Genomic DNA, 25,526 nt, shown 5'->3' on the forward strand with positions numbered 1-25,526 from the left:
TCTATATTTTAAAAGTGTGATGCTGGTAAAAGTTAGCAATGTGCCTGCTTTTACCAGGCATCAAAGTTTGAAGGACATTCGCTGGGCAGGAGTTGGGCAACCTCTTCCACGTGAATGTCCTTCCTGCGGGGATGCGTTTGATCTATCTGAAGAAATTTTGACAGATTGGAAAAGCCGGTTTTCGGCGCATGCACATGGTGCCCCGAGAACCGGCTTTTGCGAAGCCTCACCAGGTCCGTGTACAGTCTGTACTTGCACTCACTCTTGCGAGGCTGGAATTTTCGACCCAATAAGTTGTGAGTAACCAACCAGTTCTTGTCAGATGGAGAGAGGATATTTTCCCCCAAATTAAAAACAATACAAGTTAAATAGCAGGAATAGTAACTTATATGTTGCAAGCAGTATATTTTTAGCTAACTCATTCGGTTTATTTTATTTCTCTTTTTTTTTCCACAGTTTCAATGAAATAATTTGAATTCACATGTCTATATTGTGTAATATATTGCTTGTCATTTATAGTTTCTACACAATTTTTTTAACTGTGTATATGTCACCATTTTTCTGCTAACATCATTCATTAGAAGCTGTAACCAGCAATGGTAGCTCTGAACATTTGAAGGTTTTTGTGGAGTGACGATGAAACAGGTGGAGCTGGAGTTTGGCCCACTTTGCCCAGGAATCAGTCTAAATTTAATTTCAGGAATGGTCCTATTGACTTTGATTAGTTTTGCCTTTCCAACTAGAGCAGGGTGGCAATTGGGACTTTAATAGCTAATATATTGAATTAGTGTACTAGAATTAAGATCAGAAAACACACTTCTTATAAATACATTTATTATTGAGCTACCACAAATGTCAGCACGGTGTTATTTTCAGTGATGATACGGGGTTCACTTTGCACACAGTTTGCAGTGCTGTAATCCATTTTCGTTGCAAGAAGTGCATTTGAGGCATTTAAAAGAATCGGTGAAGCAGTTTCGGAACACTGACATCTTGCTCCCATGGCACACTGAGCACGGAACAAATGCAAATCCTCCACACGCTGAACACTCTTGTGGGTGCTGGACTTTCTAAAAGAAAAAGAGAAAAATACATTATTCGGTATTTCCCTTTCTTTTTACACATTTCTAAATAGTAACAATTAATAAACGTCACGCAGAGCGGAAACAAATCAAATCATTAGGGGGTGTTCTAACTTTAAAGAATGGGTGGATTGGGGGCGTGGAAGTAGTCAACGTGTTAAAAATCGGAATCCCGACCTGATCCCGCCTCCAACCCACCCACTTCCGGTTTTAATGGAGTCGGGACGGGGGGCAGGGTTGCGGACGCAGGACGGGGGCGGGCAGCCAACCTACTGCCTCCAGACGGGCTGGCTATTTGAATACTATAATGAGGGTGGAAGCCTCTTCTTTAACCTCCATTTTGTGTTTAACTGCAGCTTGTCGGTTTTGCACACTTCGTAAAACCTGTCAGCTACAGCAAAGCGAGTACTGCGGCATCCAGGAGTTAAGTGCCTTTACACTTATCTTCTGGATCCAGGATCCCTACCGAGCCCACCCCCTGAGATCGTAGACCCCCGCCCCCCCCCCCACCTTCCCCCATGACCCTCCAATTTCCACCCCCCTCCCCAAGCCACCAATCTACCCACCAAGCCTCCGATGCCTCCATGAGGCCTCCCCCGACAGGCCTCCGATTCCCCCACAAAACCTCAACCACTGCTCCTCTGGCCTTCCCTGTGCAGATCCCAGCCCCAAATCCCTTCTGACACCTCCCCCCCCTTCCCCACCTCCCCACTTGCTCCTCTTGCCACCCCGCGACCATTGCCCATGATCTTCTGGAAAACCCCCTCCTGCTCCTCCAGCCGGCCCGTGATTGTGATCTTCTGGATAAATTTATGTAAGATATATGATTACTGCAATCACCACTTTTGGTATGTTTTGCAATTAGGAAAAACTCAGCAGTATGTTGATTTTTTTTGAACACTGTCATGTATTTTTTTCATGGGTTCTTGGTTTAAGAATTCATAGCAAAACATTGCTATTAAGAACTATTTGTTTTATTAGCAAAAGGTTTAACAATCACATTACACATTACCAGTTTATCCACCAGGCTCACAACCACCTGCCTCATTGTGGATCCCCCGAACCCAACTGGCTGGGGTTTTATTGAGTCTTGTGAATATCACATGACTGGATAATCCACTCCCAACTCAACAGCTCTACAAACCTGTGAGCATACTTAGCTTGAGGACGTGCATCTTAGATTGACTACTTGTTTTTTTACACCTGAGTGCCTTAATGATTCTATAGTCACATATGAATCACTGTGCAGTGAGTAATCCACAGAGTTTGTAGAGTCTTTCAAGCTACACTTCCTGTCCGAATCAGCCTATACATTGCAAAAGGAATACTTTTGTCCTGGCTAACAGCAAAGCTTCATGCTTACTCTGTAATTTAAACTTCAAAGAACTTTAGTATACTTGCCATGATCCTTGTAATTTTTTTCAGTATCATACACTGATATGGCTTCAGCAGAAAAAGTCACGGTCACCGCATAATGGATCACTCACTATTGTGAGTAGCTTGCAAAGCTTGTTTATTTAAACAGGACATAAATTCTGGTGGATTTTTGAATAAAAAGGGGAAGATATCAAATGGTGAACAGGTTAGACAGACTGGAATATTTGAGGGCTTAGTGAGCTGTGTGAAATGAAAGCTTAAAGATTCCACTCATCAACTACTACATCTCAAAATCTCTTTGTATCACTTCAATGGTGAGCATTTTCGAACAGCTTAATGATGGGGTTAAATGAATTGAGACTGATTAGGAATCAAAATTTTGCATCTTGATATCACCCAACGGTTAGGTACTTCCCGTGCACGATTCCCAATTCCTATGCTACATTAAATAATTAATAGGGGCTTAGCTTCACAGTGATGGAGCTACTCCAGGCAAAATGTGAGTATGATTAGTAGCCCTTTTCTTTTGCTCTTCAAACTTTATTAACCAAGCATTATTAATGGCGATTCTCTTGAGATCCCCCCTCCCACTCGTGCTCCTCCCAGCCCGTGGTCTCGTTGAGAACCCCCACGCCCCACCGTGCTTCTCCAGCCGACCCCCACATGATCCCTCCCCTCCTCCTCTCTGCGGCCTAGTGCCGCAGGCCTACCCACCATCAGCCAGCCAGCCTCTCAATCTGGCTGTCTGCAGGTGGGAAATAAAGGTTTCCAATGCAAATCAGGCCCTGCTGTTAAATTTGGCAGGGCCTGCAGGAAAGGCATTCTCTCGGATTTCCAGACCTCTTTGGAGCCCCCCCTCCCAACTCGCCCCCAACCCACCTGCCCCATTAAAATTCAGCCCATTGTCAGGGTACATATTCAACTTCAAGAAAATTATTCAGTTATTTGAAAGAGAATTGTCTCAAATTACATGGTGTGTAAATTTGGCCATTATTTGGATATACAGTGGCTCTTGTAATAAGAATACGCGGGGAGACGGTGTGTTTGGCTCAGTGTGTGTTATTTAGGAAGTGTATTCACAGCATGGAGATGTGCTGGACTAAGGATAAAGGTTCATATTACAGCTTTATACCAGTTTCACTGAAATTTGATGTAATTCTGTGATAGATTTACAAGGACACACATTATCAATCCAAGTGTCCAGCTGGTTGTTAAAGATAATTTACATAACAATGTAATAAAATATAGAAGGATAAGTCCATTTACCCCATCGTACCATCTATCCAGCAGACCGTGTTCAAGTTTCATTATTAGCAACTCAATATCAACAATTTGCATTTATATAGCACCTTTAACATAGTAACATGTTCCAAGATACTTTACAGGAGCATAATCAGAAAAAAATATTGACATTGAGCCAAAGAAGGAGAAATTAGGAAAGGCTTGGTCAAAGAGTTAGTTTTATGAGCATCTTAAAGGAGGAGAGAGAGATGGAGAGGCGGAGAGATTTAGGGAGGGAATTTCAGAGCTTAGGGCTTAGACAACTTAAGGCACGGCTGCCAATGGAGGGTTGAAGGAAGTTAAGGATGCCCAAGAGGCCAGAAATGGAGGAAAGTCGTGGTCTCGAAGGGTTGTAGGCAATGTTCCCTTTAAGCTGCGTGGCTGCGAGGCCGCAACCAGTTCACTGGCTTTTAAATAGGAAAAACCACGAATGCGCAGTATTTTGAATGGGCCGCGCATCCCCTTAAAGGGGCCGCACACCCAAAATGAAAATTTAAAGGAACATTGGTTTTCGGACTGGAGGAGATTACAGAGCGAGGGAGGGGCAAGGCTATTTCTATCTAATTCACCAATTCTCCTGAGGAAGTGATGAATCATAAGGAAAAATTCAAAGATAAAATTGTGAAATCTCTCTTTATCCTTCTTCAGGACCTTTAACATAGTAACAGTGCGTGTGTGGGCGTACTCCCTGCAATTTTCTGCTTATTAAAATTAAAAGTAGAAAATTGACAAAGAAAAAAAATCTGTACTTTCCAATTCCATAGCTTTTAAAGGAAAGTAAATTTTATTGAATTGCCTGCTGCTCCTAAATATAATACAGTACAGGCAGATATTTCTACACGTCTGGAGGTCTCAGCCCATAGCTGGTGCTGTGTTTTCTGTTTTGGAACTGCTGGTTAATGGCTGCCTGGCAACAGATATTTTGTGCAGAATTTCTTATCCTATCACATTATGATATTGTGCCTGGTGAGAGTACGGATGAAGAAATCTGCCATTAATTCACTGCCAGTGTCACTTAATGTGGTTTCTTTGGTCTCATCGGAAATCACAAACTATCATTGAGACTACCTTTCCAAACCAAATGTGTTTTAGCATTCTTTTAACTAATCGCAACATTATTTGTAGACTGTGAAATACAATCAAATTCTTGGCAAGATTTTCAGGTCATTGACTATGAATGAGTAGTACACATAGCCTGGATGTATGTTGATTTAAGGCAGTCGTTGTCAAAATGTTTCCAAATGCGGGAAATCACTGCAAACATTGGCACATTCCTTGACCAAATCCCAGGGATTTTCTTTCTTAGTTTATAAAGGACAGTGTCAGTTTGACAAAGGAAAAGAGTGTTATCATGACAGAATTATTTTTATTATTGGATAGAGTAACAGCAATAACACACTAATAAGCCAAAAAATATATCCACTAAACTAGATAGAAATCTGATGGCAACAGGGTTCCCCTGGGATCTCCTCTCTAGCCCCACAAATTACAGGCGCCCCAGTTTGAAAGCCTATGGTGACAGCTCTTCAAGGAACCCTCCACTACCGAACTGAATATCACTGAATCATAACTTTAACCACACAATTACTAAGGGCTAGTAAATTTTATGCATGGAAAGCTACCTTTATAAAATAATAACCCTCTCTTATATTTAAACTATCTCTCTCAATCGATAGGTCTAGAACCAGCTCTAAGGAAACTCTTCAAAGATCACTAATTTCCAATCCATGCCTGGTCTCTTCTGTTTAACTTTGTTTCACTCAAAATGGTATCAGTATTTTCTTACCATCCTATCTCTGTTCACTCACTCTCAGTCATTCCCTTACCTTTTAAACTGGGACTCAGTCTGTCTTGTTTATTCCTCTCAGTAGCTGCCTGCCTTACCCGATAAATAAAGGCCCAATGTGAAACATGTTAATTTACCTAATATCAGACCTGACTGCACCCGTCTACCCAATTCTGCTCCAAAATGTTTTCCAAAAAAGTGACTAAATATCTAACTTTAAATGTGAACATATATTTTATACACATTAAAATGACTATAATTTGGAAATTATAACAGCAGTTGGTATAAATAAAATGCTGGCACATCACAGAAAAATAAATGACTTGATCTCGCAGACAGTAAGCCACAAGCATTGGTTATGATTTGAGACCTAACATCATTCAGTAGTTTATGCTTCAGTTCATAGAATCATAGAATGGGTACTGCACGGAGAAGGCCATTCGGCCCGTCGAACCTGTGCAAACTCTCAGCCAGTCCTACTAGAAATATAGAAAACAGAAACATAGAAAATAGGTGCAGGAGTAGGCCATTCAGCCCTTTGAGCCTGCACCACCATTCAATGAGTTAATGGCTGAACATGCAACTTCATTACCCCATTCCTGCTTTCTCGCCATACCCCCTTGATCCCCCTAGTAGTAAGGACTACATCTAACTCCTTTTTGAATATATTTAGTGAATTGGCCTCAACAACTTTCCGTGGTAGAGAATTCCACAGGTTCACCACTCTCTGGGTGAAGACGTTTCTCCTCATCTCAGTCCGAAATGGCTTTCCCTTTATCCTTAGACTGTGACCCCTGGTTCTGGACGTCCCCAACATTGGGAACATTCTTCCTGCATCTAACCTGTCTAAACCCGTCAGAATTTTAAACATTTCTATGAGATCCCCTCTCATTCGTCTGAACTCCAGTGAATACAAGCCCAGTTGATCCAGTCTTTCTTGATATGTCAGTCCCGCCATCCTGGAAATCAGTCTGGTGAACCCTCGCTGCACTCCCTCAATAGCAAGAATGTCCTTCCTCAAGTTAGGAGACCAAAACTGTACACAATAACTCCAGGTGTGGCCTCACCAAGGCCCTGTACAACTGTAGTAACACCTCCCTGCCCCGTACTCAAATCCCTTCGCTATGAAGGCCAACATGCCATTTGCTTTCTTAACTGCCTGCTGTACCTGCATGCCAACCTTCAATGACTGATGTACCATGACACCCAGGTTTCGTTGCACCTCCCCTTTTCCTAATCTTTCCTGCCCTGCCCTTTCCCCGTAGCCCTACATTTTTTTTTTCCTTCAGATACTTATCCAACTCCCTTTTGAAAGATTAAATTGAGTGTAGCTCCTCCACTCTTTCAGGCAGTGCATTCCAGATCTTAACCACTCGCTGCGTAAAAAAGCTTTTTCTTACGTCGCCTTTGATTCTTTTGCCAATCACCTCCGCTATGTACTTTACATGTCAAAGCCATGAGGACAATTAAGCAGACTGTTGGACATCAAACTGTTCATTGGTAATTTCTTCCAGGTTTGCTAAGGTCCAAACTCAAAGCGTCAATCTGTCTGTCTTCTCTACAAATGCTGCCTGACTGTTTCCAGCAGTCTCCGTTTTTGTTTCAAGACCACAACTACAGATGTGCAAGAGCCACAAGACTAATTCTTGGTTAGAAATAAATCACCGAGTACTGCGACAAATGTGTGCCTTAGAGCCATGATTTGTTGATTTAATTGTGGCTAAGGGTTTTGAGTCTACAATCATATAAATCTAGAAATTACTGTTTATGATATTACTCTACAAACACTTACTGTAGTCATATATGAGTAATGTGAGTCATGACATGCAAGTGTAGCATGATTGGGAGGAAAAAGTTGACTTTTATGTCTGTTGTCGACTAATTGATATCGATCGATTGATATGATTAGTCAACAACGCCATTATCAGTGTATCATGTGACTACCAGGATGGTAGAAGGTGAAATAGATGGACCATGGTCTTTTTCCATCCAGCAATTTCTATGTTCCTATAACGTCCCTCTGTCAGCTACATTAAAGGGGGTGTTAATCCGTTTATTCTAAATGTGTTAACACCTCTGCTAAATCATCAAACAACAGAATATCAACTGAATGCATTGTGTTTCTACACTATTATTGCAAACAGTAATATCTGGGCTATAACATGTTCCCAATTTGAGGGAAGAAATATCAAGCAGTAATGCATCAAACTGAAGGGCTTCCTGTAGGCCAACACAGTTTAATGTTCACAGCATTCTCTGCTCAACGTGGCACATGTTTCGTAAAGAGGGGCTTTTGTGATATGTTTAGGGAGTTTTTCCCTGTTTGGTAACATTGGAAGTGAATTTGATTTCTGGGATCTATATCAACAATTCATTGCAGCAAGCAGATGAAGCCAACTGCAAAAGGCCACAGACTATCCCAGGCCATCGATGATCACAGGTGGCAGGAGCCACGGAATCATCTTATTAAGTTTAGCCCTTGTTATATGACAATTTTCAATTTACATTATTTCTACTAAGTTCCACCCAAGCAGTAAGTTATTTGTATCAGCTCCAGCTGCTTCAGAATTCAACGTAAATCATGATGTCACCACACCATGATGTGCACGGAAACGATCAAGTACTCTGAATCAGCCCCGACTCCAATCCACTGGGCAAATATAGATAGATACTGCATTTGTCCAGCTGAGTTTAAAAGGCCATAACACTATGGGCTGACATACTTCATCCACATATACAAGCTTGTATGCAACACATTATGCAGCATTTATGTGTCTTCACATGTCATAGAATCATAGATTCTATGTGGGAACCACTGTACATGTAAATCTGTTACATGTACAGTGGTTCCCATATTACAACAGTGACTACACTTCAACGGGTACTTAACTGGCTGTGTTTTTGCTTTAGGATGTCCTGAGGTCATACCAGATGCTATATAAATGCAAGTTATTTCTTATTTCTTTTACTCCAGCCTTCAAAAGTGTTGGAGTGCAGCAAGTATAAAGCAGCTGGTGTTAATACAGTGACTCCTTTCAATGCACCTCACTCACACCAGCCAGGGTGTTAAATAAGAGCACCTAGTATAATCATAAGTTACTGAATGTCCCAAGAAGCACAATATCACACAGTTCCTACCTTTACAGTGGTCTGTTGAATAATATTGAATATTACCTAATTGATTACTGCCAAGGTGAAATAGAGGAGATTGATGAGACCAATGCGGTATCTACAATCTCTGTCACAGGTGGGGCAGACGGTGGTTGGAGGGACAGGTGGGTAGGGTAATTGATTTGTCGTATGCTCCTTCCGCCCTTTATACTTGGCTTCCATGTGTTCCCGATGGAGACTCGAAGTGTTCGACCTTCTCGGATGCTTCTCCTCCACTTTGAGCGTTCTTGGGCCAGGGATTCCCAAGAGTCGGTGGGGATGTTACATTTTTTCAAGGAGGCTTTGAGGGTGTACTTGAAGCATTTTCTCTGCCCTCTTAGACTCGCTTGCCGTGATGTAGCTCGGAGTAGAATGCTTGTTTCGGGAGTCTAGTATCGGGCATGCGGACAATATGGCCTGTCCATCAAGCATGGTCAATGCCTCAATGCGGGGGGTGTTGACCTGAGAGAGATCGCTGATATTAGCGCAACTATTCAGCCAGTAAATTTGCAAGATTTTGTGGAGGCAGCTTTGGTGGTACTTCTCCAGTGCTTTGAGGTGCCTATTGTACATAGTCCATGTCTCTGAAGCATATAGGAGGGTGGGTATCACTACTGCTCTGTAGACCATGAGCATGGTGCCGGGTTTGCATTATTTTCCTCAGGCGACCAAAGGCTGCACTGGCACACTGAAGGCAGTGTAGGACGTCATCATCAATGTCTGTCCTTGCTGATAGCAGGCTCCCAAGGTATGGGAAGTGGTCCACATTGTCCAAGGTCTTGTCATGGATCTTGATAATCGGGGAGGCAGTACTGTGTGGCAGGGGCAGGTTGGTAGAGAACCTTTGTTTTACTGATGTTTAATGTACGGCCCAGACTCTCATACGCTTCAGTGAAGGTGTCAACAATGATTTGGAGTTCCAAGTGTGCACAAATGCAAGTGTTGTCTGCATACTGTAATTCAATGACAGAGCTTGGAACAACCTTAGATCTGGATTGGGGGCGACAAAGGTTGAACAATTTCCTGCTTGTCCTATAGATTAAGTCCACTCCAGCTTGTTAAAGGTGAGATGAAGCATTACAGCGAGGAAGATTACGAAGAGCATTGGTGCGATGACACAGCCTTGCTTGACCCCAGTCTTCACTTCTATTGGGTCTGTGGTGGATCTGTTGGTAAGAATCACGGTTTGCATGTCTTCATGAAGCAGGCGGAGGGTGGTGACAAATTTTTCAGAACAGCCGAATTTGAGGAGGACACTCCATAATCCCTCACGGTAGACAGAAAACATCAAGACTGGTTCGAAGAGAATGACCAGATCCAGGAGCTAATAAGCCACAAACGCAAGGCATTTTTGAATTGGAAACAACACCACAACTCGAGTGAAAGAAAGCAGACCTACAGGCAACTGAAGGTCGAGGTTCAACAAAAAACCCGTGACCTAAAGAACCGATGGTGGGTGGAAAAAGCGCAGGAGATCCAACAGCTAGCCGACAATCACGACATGCATGGATTTCTTAGCGCAGTCAAGACGACCTACGGCCCAAGCATTCAAGATCCTATTCCATTGAGAGCCAAGAATGGAGAGGTGCTCATCAAGGACAGAGAGGAAGTCAGTGCCCGCTGGAAGGAGCACTTCGAAGATCTCCTTAACTGAGACTCTGTCTTTGATGTGAGTGTCCTCGACTCCATCCCACAGCATGTTACTCACCACCACCTCGGCACAATCCCAGCCCGGCATAAGGTTGAAAAGGCCATCCGACAACTGAGGAACAACAAGGCCTCATGAGCAGTTGGAATCCCCGCTGAAGTACTAAAACATGACGGAGAAGTACTCTTGGCACGAATCGATGACCTCATCTCTCTTATTTAGAAGGAGGAGAGCACGCCAGGGGATCTCAGAGAAACCGTAATCATCACCATCTTCAAGAAAGGTGATAAAAGATTGCAGTATTTACAAAGGAGTTTCCCTGCTGTCTGCCGCAGGGAAAATCATCACAATAATCCTCCTCAACCATCTCCTCCCAGTGGCTGAAGAGCTCCTCCCAGAGTCGCAATGCATATTCCGCCCACTAAGGGGCACAACAGACATGATTTTCACCACACAACAAATCCAAGAGAAATACAGGGAGCAGCATCGACCTTTGTACATGGCTTTCTTTGACCTCACAAAGGCCTTCGACACTGTCCCTCCCAGCAGTCCTAGATGCCAGGAACACACTAGTATTTCTAGCAGCCAACACTTGCACCATAAGAGTGCTGGCTGATGGAAACACGAGTGTGTTCCTGGTGTCCAGGACTGCTGGGAGGTACAGAGGGCCAATCAATCCAACTCACCATCCCCCTGATTTAAAGCAGAGAAATGATTCCTTCTCCTCGGCTTGCCTCAGAGGTTGCTTGCCACAGCAATCTTCTTCCCTCTCCCTGCCCCACAAAGCGGGCTCCCTGACAGAGCGGGGGAACCTGGATGGGAGCCCAATGAAAATACACAGATCAGCCTAAGTTGAATAAGTGGCTGGGTTCAAGAGCATAGGCATAAGGCAGACACGAAGCTCATTGTGCCAAAATTAGCACAGTGAAATGCCCAAGTTGAGGACTCGCCATCCAGGGGGTAACAGATATGAGCCCATGCCCCAACCATGGTGATGCACTATGAGCTGCCAGAAAAAATAACATAAAAAGCAAGCAAATGAATTTTATTGAACAGCAATATCACGCCACAAATTCTACCCCACCTACTGCTCAATGTGTTTTAGTCAGACAGATTGGAAGCTTTCTCCATGTGTTAGATTGTGTTTTCACATTCTCACTTAATGGCAGCCTCCTTCTCTCTGTACACATTCAGCTAAAACAAATCAAGCAGATCGCAGCTTGTAAAGACACTTACAGTTTCAACAGGTTTGTTTGAGACAGTTTCATAGAAACATAGAACATAGCTGCAGGAGTAGGCCATTTGGCCCTTCGAGCCTGCACCACCATTCAATAAGATCATGGCTGATCATTCACATCTGTACCCCTATCCTGCTTTTTCTCCATACCCCTTGATCCCTTTAGACGTAAGGGCCATATCTAACTCCCTATTGAATATATCTAACGAACTGGCATCAACAACTCTCTGCGGTAGAGAATTTCTCAGGTTAACAACTCTCTGAGTGAAGAAGTTTCTCCTCATCTCTGTCCTAAATGGCTTACTCCTTATCCTTAGACTGTGTCCCCTGGTTCTGGACTCCCCCAACATCGGGAACATTCTTCTTGCATCTAACCTGTCCCACCCCGACAGAATTTTATATGTTTCTATGAGATCCCCTCTCATTCTTCTAAACTCCAGTGAATACAGGTCCAGTCGATACAGTCTCTCCTCATATGTCAGTCCTGCCATCCCAGGAATCAGTCTGGTGAACCTTCGCTGCACTCCCTCAATAGCAGGAACGTCCTTCCTCAGATTAGGAGACCAAAACTGAACACAATATTCCAGGTGAGGCCTCACCAAGGCCCTGTAAACTGCAGTAAGACCTCCTTGCTCCTTTACTCAAATTTGCTAGTTGCTCACCAGCAGCCGATTCTGGAAATCTCAAGTTGTATGCCATATTAATATTATATTAAGCCCTTATAAGCAGGACTCACAGTGAGACTTCCTGACTCTGATATAGTTGTTGAATGTGCCTTCTGCTTCTTCGCAAAATCTAAATATAGCGGTGCTATGTTCAGTAAACACACTACTTCAATTTCATTTCAGGATTTGTGTCTTCTTTCCAATCTTGCCTGTATGACTAGCTGTTGCTGCCTCAGTTTACACGTTTCTAAAATCACATTGCATCATGTAACACATTCCATACATTTGATTAAATATTGACCAGCATTGACCAACTGCAGTATCTTTGGGTTTAAAATTCTTAGATAGGAAGCATGTCGCAGCGCATTACTTTGGAGTTATCAGTTTACGTATTTAATTTCATATTATGATAGAAACAGTGTAATAATAGTGTAACGAAACACTCTACTGTTCCTTAATGTCAAAACATCAATTTACACAGATGAACCTCACCATTACTAACAGGAGTGGGCTGTGTTGTGAGCACACTGAAGCAGTTTTGATTTCATAATCCACCAAAGCCAAGCTTGGGTGGTTTATAAATTCAACAGAATCCTGAATAAATGTTATAATCATAATACTTAATTTTATTCTTTAATAACTTTTCAGTTTCTCCCTTTCTCTCCCAAAGATGCTTCCAGCTACACCTCCAAAATGGTCAGTCTACATGTGTGAACTTAGTCAGTGAACATCAGCAGGCTATACAAGTGGGTCATCATGATCTTGTCATCACCCAAGACCTACACATGTATATATTCCAGCAGGATTTACTGACTCGTGATCAAAAGCAGGAACACCAACTGACCCCTCTTCCACACCCCCATCCTTCATGCCCCGCCCACTAGGGACACTGAGATTAATGGTAGTGCCCCCAATACTGTGCTAGCCGAGATCAGCCAACTCAGCACAGATCGGAGATTAAAACTAGCATTTTTCTGGGGGGGTCGGTGTGGCTCAGTGCCAAAAGAATATCCACAATACTTTCCCAATCTATTGGTTCATTCCCAACTCGATGGTGGGTAGAGATGACTTCCTGTCACCTTTATCTTTCCTGCCTGTGTGACAGCACATAGGCTTTCCTCGGTTCTGGTGCAGCCAAAATTGGAAAATTGTCACATTTAGAATCATGAGCATTGTCCCAGGTCCGGATAATGAGGGTAAGTACATTAACACACCAATCTGGGCATCAATCCATGTTCCGTGCTTTTGATAGAATGGCGTTAAATGAATACAGCATCCATTCTCTCGGAACCATATATCAGCATTATCCAGAAGGCATTGTCACCACTAAACCACAGTCTCTCTGACCATTGGTGTGTGTTCTTATTAAGTTCTTTTGTATTGCAACTAATCCATTGCCCTTCAATCTTAACCTCCTCAAATTGGTAAAAAAAATGTGCTTTTATGCGCAATAATTCTGAGATTAGGACATATTATGTGCCCTAATGAAAGCATGGGGAGAATTTTAACCTAAAAAAAAATGGGTGGCTTTGGAGTGTGAGGGTAGTTAAGTTGTTAAAAATCAGAATCCTGACCTGAACCCACCCACTTCCAGTTTTAACAGAGGTTGAACGGGGGCAGGCAGTTAACCCACTGCCGGGAGGTAGAATGTCAATTTAAATATCACAATGAGGCTAGAAGCCTCTTCTTTAACCACATTTTGTTGATAACTGTAGCTGGATGGATTTTACACACCTTGGGCTGGATTTTACCCACCTCAGCGGGTCCGGGCGAGCGGTGACTTTGGCGAGACCCGACCCCACAGCTGTGTCGATCCTGTCCTCCGACATGATTTTCCATTGATGCGGCTTGTTAAGTCCGCCCTATGAGGTTCCCAACCAATTAAAAGGAAGTGGATCTGATGATGTCATTTGATGACGCGTCATCAGCCGGTTTTCTTAAAGGGACCATGGCCACATTCATTTTGACCGTTGTGCATTGAGGTTCTGCAAGCACTGCCAAGCATTGCACAGAGGTGTACGGCTGCACCCAGACTCTTCCATGACAACCTCCATATACTTATGGAGGGAGTCACAGCATGCAGGGGGGTTCTCATCCCTTCCAATGGGTGGTAGAGAGCTCCCCAGGACAAAAATGCAGCCTGGTTGCACATTGCACAGGAGGGCACACACAGGGATGTCGTCAGGAAGACCTGGCTGCAGTGGCGCAAACCTTTCAATGATCTCAGTAGATAACAAAACGTTACTGCTAAGCCACACTCAACCTCATCCTGCTGTGCCTCTCATCACATCCCCATCACTCTGCCTTCCCTACCCTACTCCTGCAAATTCTTACTCACACCAACTTACCTTGCACCTCCACCCATTCCTCTCTCTCTATCGACATTATCACATCCCCATCTCAAGAGACACCCCTCACACTCACCCTCATCCTTGTCCAATCATACCAACTAACAACACACTTGGGTGTTTTCACCCAATGCTGATGTAAATTTTATGCTAATGTGTTGTCAAACATTAAAATCTTTATTTTCAACACTTTGCCTTCTTGGAAAGATTTGTGTGCATTTTTGGAAGTGGCTTAGTGAGTTACAGTGAATGGTGAGACATAACGGTACCCTCCACAATGGTGATGAGTGTGAAAAGAATGGCTTGGACATTGTAGGGATTCTGAGGACCAAGGTAAGATTTGTTCAAGGACACTAATGTTGATGGAATAGATAGCAGCTGAAGTTAACATGACAAAATTGATCTGTCAATGGTGAAAGATGTTTCTCCAAGGAGGTGACACTGGATATAGAGTTCACTGCAAACACATCAAACCTCCATAAAGCTGAAAAGTGCATTCCAAATCCTGAAGGCTCCAACTTCTAAGATTGGAAATTAAACAGGTGCGAAATGGTAACTTTTATATCACTTCTGCAGTTGTCATCTAATCAAACCAATACAGAGTTGTTGAGAACCCGACACACATATCTAACGTGATCACTGAGGGATGGAAAACTCGTAAAAAATGTGGAAAATAGGACCTGATAATATTCTTAACTATTTCAATTGCGTGACACATCGTTTAGTGCTGGATCTGCAAACCGCAGGCAGAGCCGGCACTTGGGAAATTCACAAGGAGGCGTGTTCAGAGCGGACTTCCGCCCTGCTGTCAATCACGGCTATTTGGTCAGGGGGCCCGCCTCCAAACTCGCACTTGCAGGGCTGATAAGATTCCAACCCTTGTAAAACCCGACAGTTACAGCAAGGCGAGGATTGCTGCATCCAGGAGGAAACTGCAATTGTACCTACCTCCTGGATCTAGGGTCCCTGTCGAGCCCATCCCCCGCAATCGTAGACTCTCTCATGAGGACTCTGATCACCTTCCCGGAAATTCCCCACCTCCATGATCAGCCTAAGGCCAGACCAGATTCTCTGGTGGCCGGCCCTAATCTTCTTCTCCCCCCCACTGCCCCCAATGAGTCCAGGCCCCGATCTACCTGACCACTGCCCCTCCCCCCCAATGAACCCAGGCCCAGAACTTCCCCCATTGCCCCCCTCCAATGAGCCCAAATTCTGATCTTCCCCCCACGCACCATGAGCCACAGACCCCGATCTTTCTGCTCCCCCCCCATGAGCCACAGGCCCTGATCTCCCCCCCCCCCTCCGCCAATGAGCCACAGGCCTCGAGCTTCCCTACTCACCTCCCCCCCATGAGCCCAAGCTCCGATCTTCCCCATTGCCCCCCACCACCAATGAGCCTAAGCTCCGATCTTCTCCACCACCCCACCGCCCCCCCACAATGAGTCGCAAGCCCCGATCGTCACCCGCACCATGCCCCCCCCCCCAATGAGCTGCAGGCCCCCATCTTGCTCCCAGTGCCCCCCCCAATGAGCCGCAGGCCTCCATCTTGCTCCCAGTGCCCATCCCCGATGCTTCGGAGGCCGACACCAGCCCCACCCAATTCCTCCCTCCTTCCTCTGTGCAGCCTAGTGCTGCAGACACACCCACCCGCAGCCAATCATACTTTCCATCTGGCTGGCTGCGGGTGGGAAACCGTGGCTTCAGGTGCAAGTCAGGCTCTGCTGTTAAAGTCGGCAGAGGCTGCAAGAACATGTTCTCCCGGGTTTCCCCCCCATATCAAAGCCCCCTTCCCCCCTCCAAACCACCTTCCCCATGAAAATCCAGCCTATTAATTTTGCTCATTTTATAAAATCTCAGTAAAACATTTATTTTAACTCTGTGTAAAACTCTATCACCTCAATATTAACCCCCTACCCCCAGCCCCGATCTCCGGCCTTCCCCATCCTGAATGCCACGGACCGTCCCCAAGGGTCCCCAGCTGCAGCTTTCTGTTGCCGGCTTCCCTCACCAGCAGCTTCTCAATTTGGCCAGCTGCCGGGCAGGAGACGGAAGAAAATAATTATAATGAGATACTGCCAGTAAATTTGATAGGGCCTCCATATCCCCAGCATCAACACATTCCCTGGTTGCTTCCACCCAGCCCCACACCCTCCTCATAAATATCAGGGTCTGCATTTCCTAAAACTGGTGACCAATTATACCTATGTATCATAACACATAAATGAATCCTTTAAATATTGTTTTTTTTTATAGCTTGCAACATATTTGAAATTATGCGATGGTTAAAGGAAAAACAAATAAATATCATATTTTATGGTGATTAGGTTTAGAAGCACTGAGAGTACATAAGAACGTAAGAATTAGGAGCAGGGGTAGGCCATATGGCCCCTCGAGCCTGCTCCGCCATTCAATAAGATCATGGCTGATCTTCGACCTCAACAAGGGAGTAAAAGGTTATGGGGAGCGGGCAGGTAAGTGGAGCTGAGTCCATGATCAGATCAGCCATGATCTTATTGAATGGCAGAGCTGGCTCGAGGGGCCAAATGACCTACTCCTGCTCCTATTATGTTCTTATGTTCTAACTCCACTTTCCCGCCCAATCCCCATATCCCAGTGTCCAAAAATCTATCTATCTGAGTCTTGATTATACGCAACAAATCAGCATCCACAGTAAAGGTGAAGAAACCTATAACAACAAAAAAGTAAGATAGTAAGCACTCAGTACTGAAAGGGTTCGATAATAATGTTTGTATAATAAATGTGGCCAAAAAAATAAAAAGGTGAACTGACATTAGAGTGAGCTTTAAGATCATCCAAATTCAATGAAAAGCAATCGACAGGAAACCAGCAATAAACTATTAGAGCACACCACTCATTGAACCTGTTACTGTCTGAAACAAAACCAATTTAAACAAATCTCAACTTTTTCTAAATCTAAGGCATGCTACTTTTGTTTTAAAGATATATTTACCTCAATCTTTGTTAAGAGATCTTGCAGCTCCCCTGATTCATTCATTGACAATATTTTCTCTGCACCCTGTTAGCAAATAAATGCACAATAGTACTAAGAGAAACTTCACATCAAATCACCAAAATTAAGGAGCATTGAACATTTATTTAAAAATGAAATTAATGTAGCTTTTCTTCATAGTATGCATCAAGTCACTGACAAATTAATGTTTTAGATTATTGGTAAGACAATAAAGATATTCTTAGTGTACATTTTTTCCCAAAGAATTCTTCCCTTGTGGCCCCTCCCTCCCTTCCTCCCCTGAAGGCAATGATTCTCACTGAGATATATGCCTAGAAATTGGAGGTGTTAGTGCTGGCCATTAAGGTCCGTTTTGTTGAAAAAAAATGGCGGCCACCTCACTTCTGCCCACTTCTGGTGGGTCCTGCGGCAACCGCCATTTTCAGCAGGTCACCTGCACTGCCGTTGCCTGCGCTCGTGGAAAGTATTTCAATTAGTAGAAGCATGATGTCAATTGCTCATCCATTTTGGAGTTCGCCATTCCTCTTACCGCCCTCTCCAAAGTACACCATGCGTGCTGCCTTTGACAGTACGGAGAAGCAGGAGAAAGCAGCGGTGAGCTAGAACCCATACTGTAAACAGCTGCTAGGATAACTGTTAACTATGGAGAGCTGTTGGAGTGAACACTGCTTCCACTGAGATACATCAAATCTCACCCTGGTCAGTCAAACAGTATAGGAGGTACTTTTAAAATAAACTGTACTGTACTACAATTGTAATAATCTCAGGAAAAAAAATCAAAGCTCTATTTACTTCAATTTTATACATTGGGGTTTTCTAGGTTAGGAACTGATAAAATGATAGGCAAAGTTTGGAAGTCTTCTTTTAAAAGGCTTGACTCCATATTCTCACCAAGACTTCTTCAAAAGGCTGCTGTAGTTAAAAACTCTCTTCTGCACCATTGACACCAGTAAACTCCTGGCCAAGAGTTCATGTTCTCCTTTTTTAAATTTATTTCCATTGATGTCTCATGCAACGGTTTAAGGACATCTAATCACCGTCTTCATGTGGTGTTTCCAGGAGTCCCTGTAGATCTGAGCCTGTGCTTGATGAGCCACTTGCCAGGGAGTGAATCCCCTGTGCGATCTGCAGGCTAGTGCACTGTCACTGCTATCTGCAAGACGGTGCATCCCCATCCCTCGGTCGCTGGTGTGCAACGGCCACCACATGTTAAAAAAATCCACGCATAGGCATCTTCCACCCTTCAAGATTTAGTTCGGGACCTGAAATATTATGTCCTCCATTGAAACGCCTGTGCACTTTTTGGCGTGGAAGCAAGTCATCCTCGACTCGAGGGACTGCCTCATGATGATGATGCATCCCTATCACCTTCGCCCCTCCAGCACCACGGTGGGTCAAAAACCTCCACACAGCAACCATCTGGGTGAAAGATCTGCGGACCTGTGGCAGCCAGCGAAGGTGGGAGTACCAGGCAGTCTGGCACCCATTGATGGACCCCACACAAGACTCAGAGATCTGTCCGTGCAAGTAGGAGGGGAGCCATGGACAAACAAATGTCTAGTGATGCGCCACAATGCACAATGCTCCAACCCTAGAAGGGCCATCAGCGGACTCGATAGCAAAACCCAAGAGCCATCACCAAATGCTCTGACACAACACATTGCCTGAGAACGCCGCACCAAGCCTTCTGATTCGACCTTCGACCTCTTGCAGAGCTTAGCGCCGGAACAAACAGATTCTCCACTCCGCTGATATAAATGAGCAGGCAGCAGCAAAATATCCGTGCTGCCTGCGCCCATCCTGCGGACGGGTTTTCCGGCCTACTCGAATTTCTAGGCCATACTTTTGCTGGTACTTTACCCCACTCTATTGGTACAAGCCAAGGTGAAGTAGGTCAACACTTTGTTTGACTGTGGATTATCACAATCAAATTTGGTGCTGTCTTCACTTGGCAGTTTCTAGCAGCAATCAGTGGATTGTGATGGGATTATGAATCCTACATTTTGTTCCCTTTCCAACTCTCGGATATTGAGGCCAGTTGTCACATTGCAACTCCTGCCCTGCCTGCGCTCAACTAATGCAGCAAGGGCCAGAGAGCAAGATGGAAATTATAATAATCGGAATTTCTGTATTGTATTTATTCAGATATCTTGCAAGTTGTACAGTTAAGATTATTTATCTATGCTGGAAGCTGTAGTAATCAGTAATGCAAAAGGCCATTTTTACTTGTTTGAGAATCATAATTTGGTCAATTATTTTATATGCAATTTTTGAAAAATATTTTAAGAACAAATGAAAGCACAAAATTATGCCATTTACACATGCCAAGCCCATTCCCTCCACCTACATCATTTTGATCAGTCTTTTAGTTTGTTCTTTCCTGCTGCCTTGCTTCATTATAGCTGGCTCTAACTGCGCTGTAAACAGCTTTTGCAAATTAAGTGCAAATGGACCAGAATTATTTTCCTCTGAATTTCCCTCCCACAGTGAAAGAGTCTGGCTGCTGCTTACAGCCTCCTCACAAAGCCCAAAGTGTGTTAGGAACTAATTGGGTGAGGGAGTTATCGGAGAGCCAGTGCACATTCTACACTCCATAGTACAGCACTTTGAACCTCTCATTTCCTTATTTTCATTTGGAATATTACCTGCATCTGTTTATAAAACACCCACATTACCCTTGACTTGCCTTTTTCTTCTAATGTAATTTTAAAACTGCGCGGGATCTCCCGATTGATGCGTGGCAGCGTGCCCGCGCACCTTCGGGGAAACATTGATCGTAAGGTACAAAAAATAATCAAAAAGCCTAATAGAATGTTAGCTTTTATAACTCGAGGGCTAGAATAAAAAGGGGAGGAAGTTTTGCGACATCTATGCAAAGCTCTGGTTTGACCACATCTGGAGCGCTGTGTGCAGTTCTGGACACAGCACCTTCGAAAAGATATATTGACCTTGGAAGGGGTGTACTGCAGATTCACCAGAATGTCACCAGGGGCCCATGGGTTAGACTATGAGATTACATAAATTAGGCTTACATACATTATTCTCTCCTTGCTCCATTCTTATCTATCCAGTTGTAGCCAGGTTATTACCTGCAATGGCTTCTCTTCCGACTCCCACACCGTCACCTCTGGTGTGCTCCAAGAATTTATCCTTAGCCCCCTCTATTTCTCATCTACATGTTGCCCCTCGGTGAAAACACAGAGTCATTTTCCACATGTAAGCTGACGACACCCAGCTTTTCGTCACCACCATCTTACTCGAACCCTCCACTGTCTCCAAAGTTGTCAAACTTCGTGTCCAACATTCAGTATTGGATGAGCGGAAATTTCCTCCAACTAAATATTGGGAAGACCAATGACATTGGCCAGAAATTTCTCCAGATAGGCGTGTTGGGGTCGGTGGGCTCCGAAGTGGTCGGGAAACCCAGGAGAATGTGTTTCCCGCAGGCCCTGCCTTTAACAGCTGGGGCTTGTGAGACCTCAGTTTTCCACCTGCAGCCAGCCAGATTGAGAGGCTGTCTGGCTGCGGGCAGGTAGGCCTGCAGATGCAGAGAGGGAGCGAGGGGTCAGTCCAGGGTAGGGATTGCGGGCTGGATCGGTCGCTCGGAGGATCAGCAGGGGCTCGGTTGGGGCTCAGGGATCGAGGGGGGCTCGGAGGATCGGCAGGAGGGGGTGGGAGGCATGGCCGGCTGGGGATTGGGGGGGTGTGGAGGATCGGGGTGTCGACAGTAAGGGAGGAAGGGGCGGGATCGGTTGGGGCATCGGCAGAAGGGGAGAGAGGATTGGGACCAGCCACCGGAGGATTGTGGCCGGCCTCAGCATCATCAATAGGGTGGGTGGGGGGTTGGGCGGGAGGCCACATGACGGGGATCGAAGGCCTGAGAAGGAGATCAGAGGCCTCGTGAGTGACTCTCTGGTCATGGGGGGTGGATTAGTTAGGAACCCTGTATCCAGGAGGTAGGTATAAAGTCACTTACCTCCTGGATCCAGCAGTCCCCGTCTCGGTTTAACTGATGGGTTTCACGAATTGTGTGAAACTTGTCCACATGCAGTTAAGTTCAAACTGGAGAGGATAAAAAGAGGCTACCAGCCTCATTCTAATATTTAAATTGACACCACCACCCCAACCAGCCTCCCACCCTCTCCCCCCTTTTTACCTTTGCGTGTGGATGGCAGCAGGGGAACCGTGTATCGCGTCATGAACCCAGAAGTTGGAGAGGCGTTTAATGAAGTCACTGCAATTGAATCAGACTTCCGGGTTTCCCAACCATTTAACTGGAGCAGGTCTGATGATGTCATGGATGGCTTGACTTTCTTTGTGACGGTGACAAAGGTAAACTATTCCTCCTCGTCCTTCTCGACCTGTGCAGCCTTTGATATGGTTGACCACTCCATCCTCCTCCAAAGCCTCTCCACCGTCGTCCAGCTGGGTGGGACTGCATTTGCCTGGTTCCATTCCGATCTATCTAATCATAGCCAGAAAATCACATGCAATGGCTTCTCTTCCCATCCCCACATCGTTACCTCTGGTGTCCCCCAGGGATCTATCCTTGTCTCCCTCCTATTTTTCATCTACATGCTGCCCCTTGGCGACATCATCCAAAAACACGGCGTCAGTTTCCACATGTACACTGATGACACCCAGCTCTACTTCATTACCACTTCTCTCAACCCCTCCATGGTCTCAAAATTGTCAAACTGCTTGCCCGACATCCAGTATTGCATGAGCAGAACAGTTCTCTAATTAAATAGTGGGAAGATCAAAGTCATTATTGGGCTAGACTTTTCATTTGGTGGCTAAGACCGGAAAAAATGAACCTTGTTCCAGCGATGCGGGACGTATCGCCCGTGCTGATCGCCGGCTCAAGACCCATTTTTTTTTTTTCGATTTTCCACTCGGCCTTAGCCCAGCAATGTCAAATGTGCGAAAATGGAACAAATCTCATGATCGCCCAAAGAAAACAGAAGTGAATGAAAAAAAAAGCTTCCCGAGCTGCGCATGTTCCGGTTGATTTTTTTTTCAGGTTGATGCTCCTTCCCGCGTTTTGAGAGGTCAAGGGTCTTCACACATGCTCAGAAGCTCTGTGTGGGTCTGGGAGAGAGAGAGAGAGAGGAGAAAGAAAGCAGGTTATCTTAAGCTACTGAAAAAACAGATAAATTTAATGAATGGAGGGAGCTGCAGGAAAGAGAAGGGCCAAACCCTTCAGCGAAGAGGCAAATGAGGCCCGAGTGAATAGTGTAAGCGCGAGGTGGGAGGATCTGACATGGGGTGGGCATGGGAAACCGCCACCCCGTGCATATCGGAGGGTTTGGACAGAGATTGCCGACATGATCACGTCGGCATCAAATGAAGACCAGACACCGGACCAGTGCCGGAAAAGATGGAACAGTCTACTGGCAGCTGCAAGAGTGAGTTGAACTTTAAATTTGAAATCATCCATATTTATTATTTAATGTTGTATGGAAAATCTAATTAGAATCTGCAATGTTATATTGTAATCTTTAAGCATGACTAAGTCACTAAATTAGGATTAAATTATGATTACATTTATGCACCCAACGTAAATTTGAATGTTAAAGCATGAAATATCTTCCTATGCAATATATTGCAAACTTGAAATTGAACTTATAAATCTGTCAGTCCTAAATGTTTATTGCCAAATGTTTATTGCTTATGCCGTGCAATGTTACCTTATCTATTACAGAAGAAGATTTCCATCAACCAACAGGAGCAACGCAGGACGGGTGGGGGCTGTGCCATGCTGCAATTGCTCAATGCCTACGAGGAGCTTGCAGTGACCTTGGTGGGGCCGGAAAGCTGTTCGGTCACAACCCGTGGTGTGGCAGAACCCACCCTAGAGTCACGTGAGTAATGAGAACTGTGCATTGTACAATGTGTGAATCAAAAGTAAATATTTGTTACGCGGGTAATCCTGTGCAATGATACTTTAATTTGATATATAATTGAGTTATACTATTGAGATGTACTATTGATCTTCAAATGAGGTCATGTTAGGCCTGGTAACCGCTTGTGCATATGGGCTAATGGTAATGTTTTGAGTTCTTAATTGAGATGAATCGATTTGCATTGTTAAACATAGAAACATAGAAAATAGGTGCAGGAGTAGGCCATTTGGCCCTTCTAGCCTGCACCGCCATTCAATGAGTTCATGGCTGAACATGCAACTTCAGTACCCCATTCCTGCTTTCTCGCCATACCCCTTGATCCCCCTAGTAGTAAGAAACGTTGTTTATAACTTCCATTTGTCTTTCAAAGGTCAACAAGTACTGATGATGTCAACGGATACGTCCACTGACCAATCGGGACACTCCCAGGAGGAAGAGCCAGAGGAGGAGCCACTGCAGACTCCCAGACATCTGTGCGAGAGCAGGAGGAGGAGGAGGAGGAGGAGGAGGAGGAAGAAGAAGAACAGGAGATTTTTTTGTGGGAGGGGAACAACCTGCGGCCATCTCTTTTGAAACAGATGAGGCTCCGGGACCAAGCGGTGTGCAGGTGGTGACGCCAAGCCCAGTTGGTCTTCTGAGCAGTCACAGACTGTTCAGGAGATGTTGGAGGCGATCAGGGAGCAGACAGCCGCAACAAATGCCCTACAGCACGCATTGCTGGCTGGATACGGCGCTGCACCCCAAGGTGTCGTGTCCGTTCGCAGCGAGAACCCAAGCACACAAGTGAGTGCGGAGGGCACAGTTCCTCCTGACTCGGAAGTAGAGCCTGAGGCTTCTGCTTCTGCTCCGTTACCTCCACCACGGCAGGAAGTCTTGCCGTCCCACTCTGCACGATATCTTGGTGTCAGTCTGCGCAGACCAAAATGGGTGGGTGGGGTGCGAACACGGGGTGGGACAGGATATGGAGGGAAACGTGGCCGCAGGTAGGGAGGGGGGAGTGCTTCTCTATTGTTCACTTGTTTTAAAATGTTCACTTGTTATTATCACTTTATTATTCTCTTGTTATTGTTACTAAATTGGCCACCTGTATTCAATAGTTACATGTTCACTTGTTATCATTTCTTAACTGTTCACTTTCCATTCTTTCTGAAATGGTCACTTGTTGTCATGACTGAAATGGTCACTTGTTGTCATGACTGAAATGGTCACTTGTTATCATCACTGAAATGGTCACTTGTTAGCATGACTTAAATGGTCACTTGTTATCATCACTGAAATGGTCACTTGTTAGCATGACTTAAATGGTCACTTGTTATCATCACTGAAATGGTCACTTGTTAGCATGACTTAAATGGTCACTTGTTATCATTATTTAAATGGCCACTTGTTCTTTAAAATGTTCAATTTCTTCTTCTTCTAACATTTTGGGGATTTTTAGGGAAGGGCGGGTTGGTGCAGGGGGTGCAGGGTTGGAGGGAGGGTGTTGTTCATTAGTTCTTAAAAAAAATTTGGTTTCTTAAATTTTTTCTACGACTTTTGTACCTTCTCTCTTACTTACATAAGTTTTACAAAGTACAAATTTTCATGCATATTTGTTTGTTTATTCTGTTTTCCCACGGAAATGAAACTTTTGTTTAAATGTAACCGTATTTGAACGTTTGAATATCAACAATAATAGTTCATGCAAAACGTTCATTAATGAATTGCTGACGGCCGTGTAACTGCCACTGGCTACTGGTCTTCGGGAAGGGTGTGGTGGTACCGGTACCAGATCGCCATGCTGATTAATCTCCCCTATGTCCTTGCCCGCGTCCTCTCCCGCCTGTTCCAACAATATCATTAAATAACTTCATTATGTAAAAGCTATTTACTAAATAATTCCAATATATGAGATCTATTTAGCATAAATAAGTTGATAATATCTTCACCGCAAACTCTGTTCCCTAGCCATCGACTCCAGCCCTCTTCCTGGCATCTGTCTGAGGCTGAACTACACTGTTCGCAACATTGGTCTCATATTTGACCCTGAAATGATCTTCCAAGCACATATCCGC

The 25,526-nt window shown here is 44.6% G+C and overlaps 1 protein-coding gene across 1 annotated transcript in view; it reads right to left on the reverse strand.

The window, feature by feature from the left end:
• Positions 1-890: 890 nt before the first annotated feature.
• Positions 891-25,526, reverse strand: part of grxcr1a (glutaredoxin and cysteine rich domain containing 1 a) — a 111,174-nt gene continuing 86,538 nt past the window's right edge. Inside the window, exons 3-4 of the mRNA XM_070863219.1 lie at positions 17,546-17,611; positions 891-1,070 (exon numbers count right to left, since the gene is read on the reverse strand). Coding sequence (XP_070719320.1) covers positions 891-1,070; positions 17,546-17,611 — 246 coding nt within the window. The remainder of the gene's footprint in view (positions 1,071-17,545; positions 17,612-25,526) is intronic.

The sequence above is a fragment of the Pristiophorus japonicus genome, chromosome 2 (assembly GCF_044704955.1).
Source record: "Pristiophorus japonicus isolate sPriJap1 chromosome 2, sPriJap1.hap1, whole genome shotgun sequence".
In the NCBI taxonomy this organism is placed as follows: Eukaryota; Metazoa; Chordata; class Chondrichthyes; family Pristiophoridae; genus Pristiophorus; species Pristiophorus japonicus.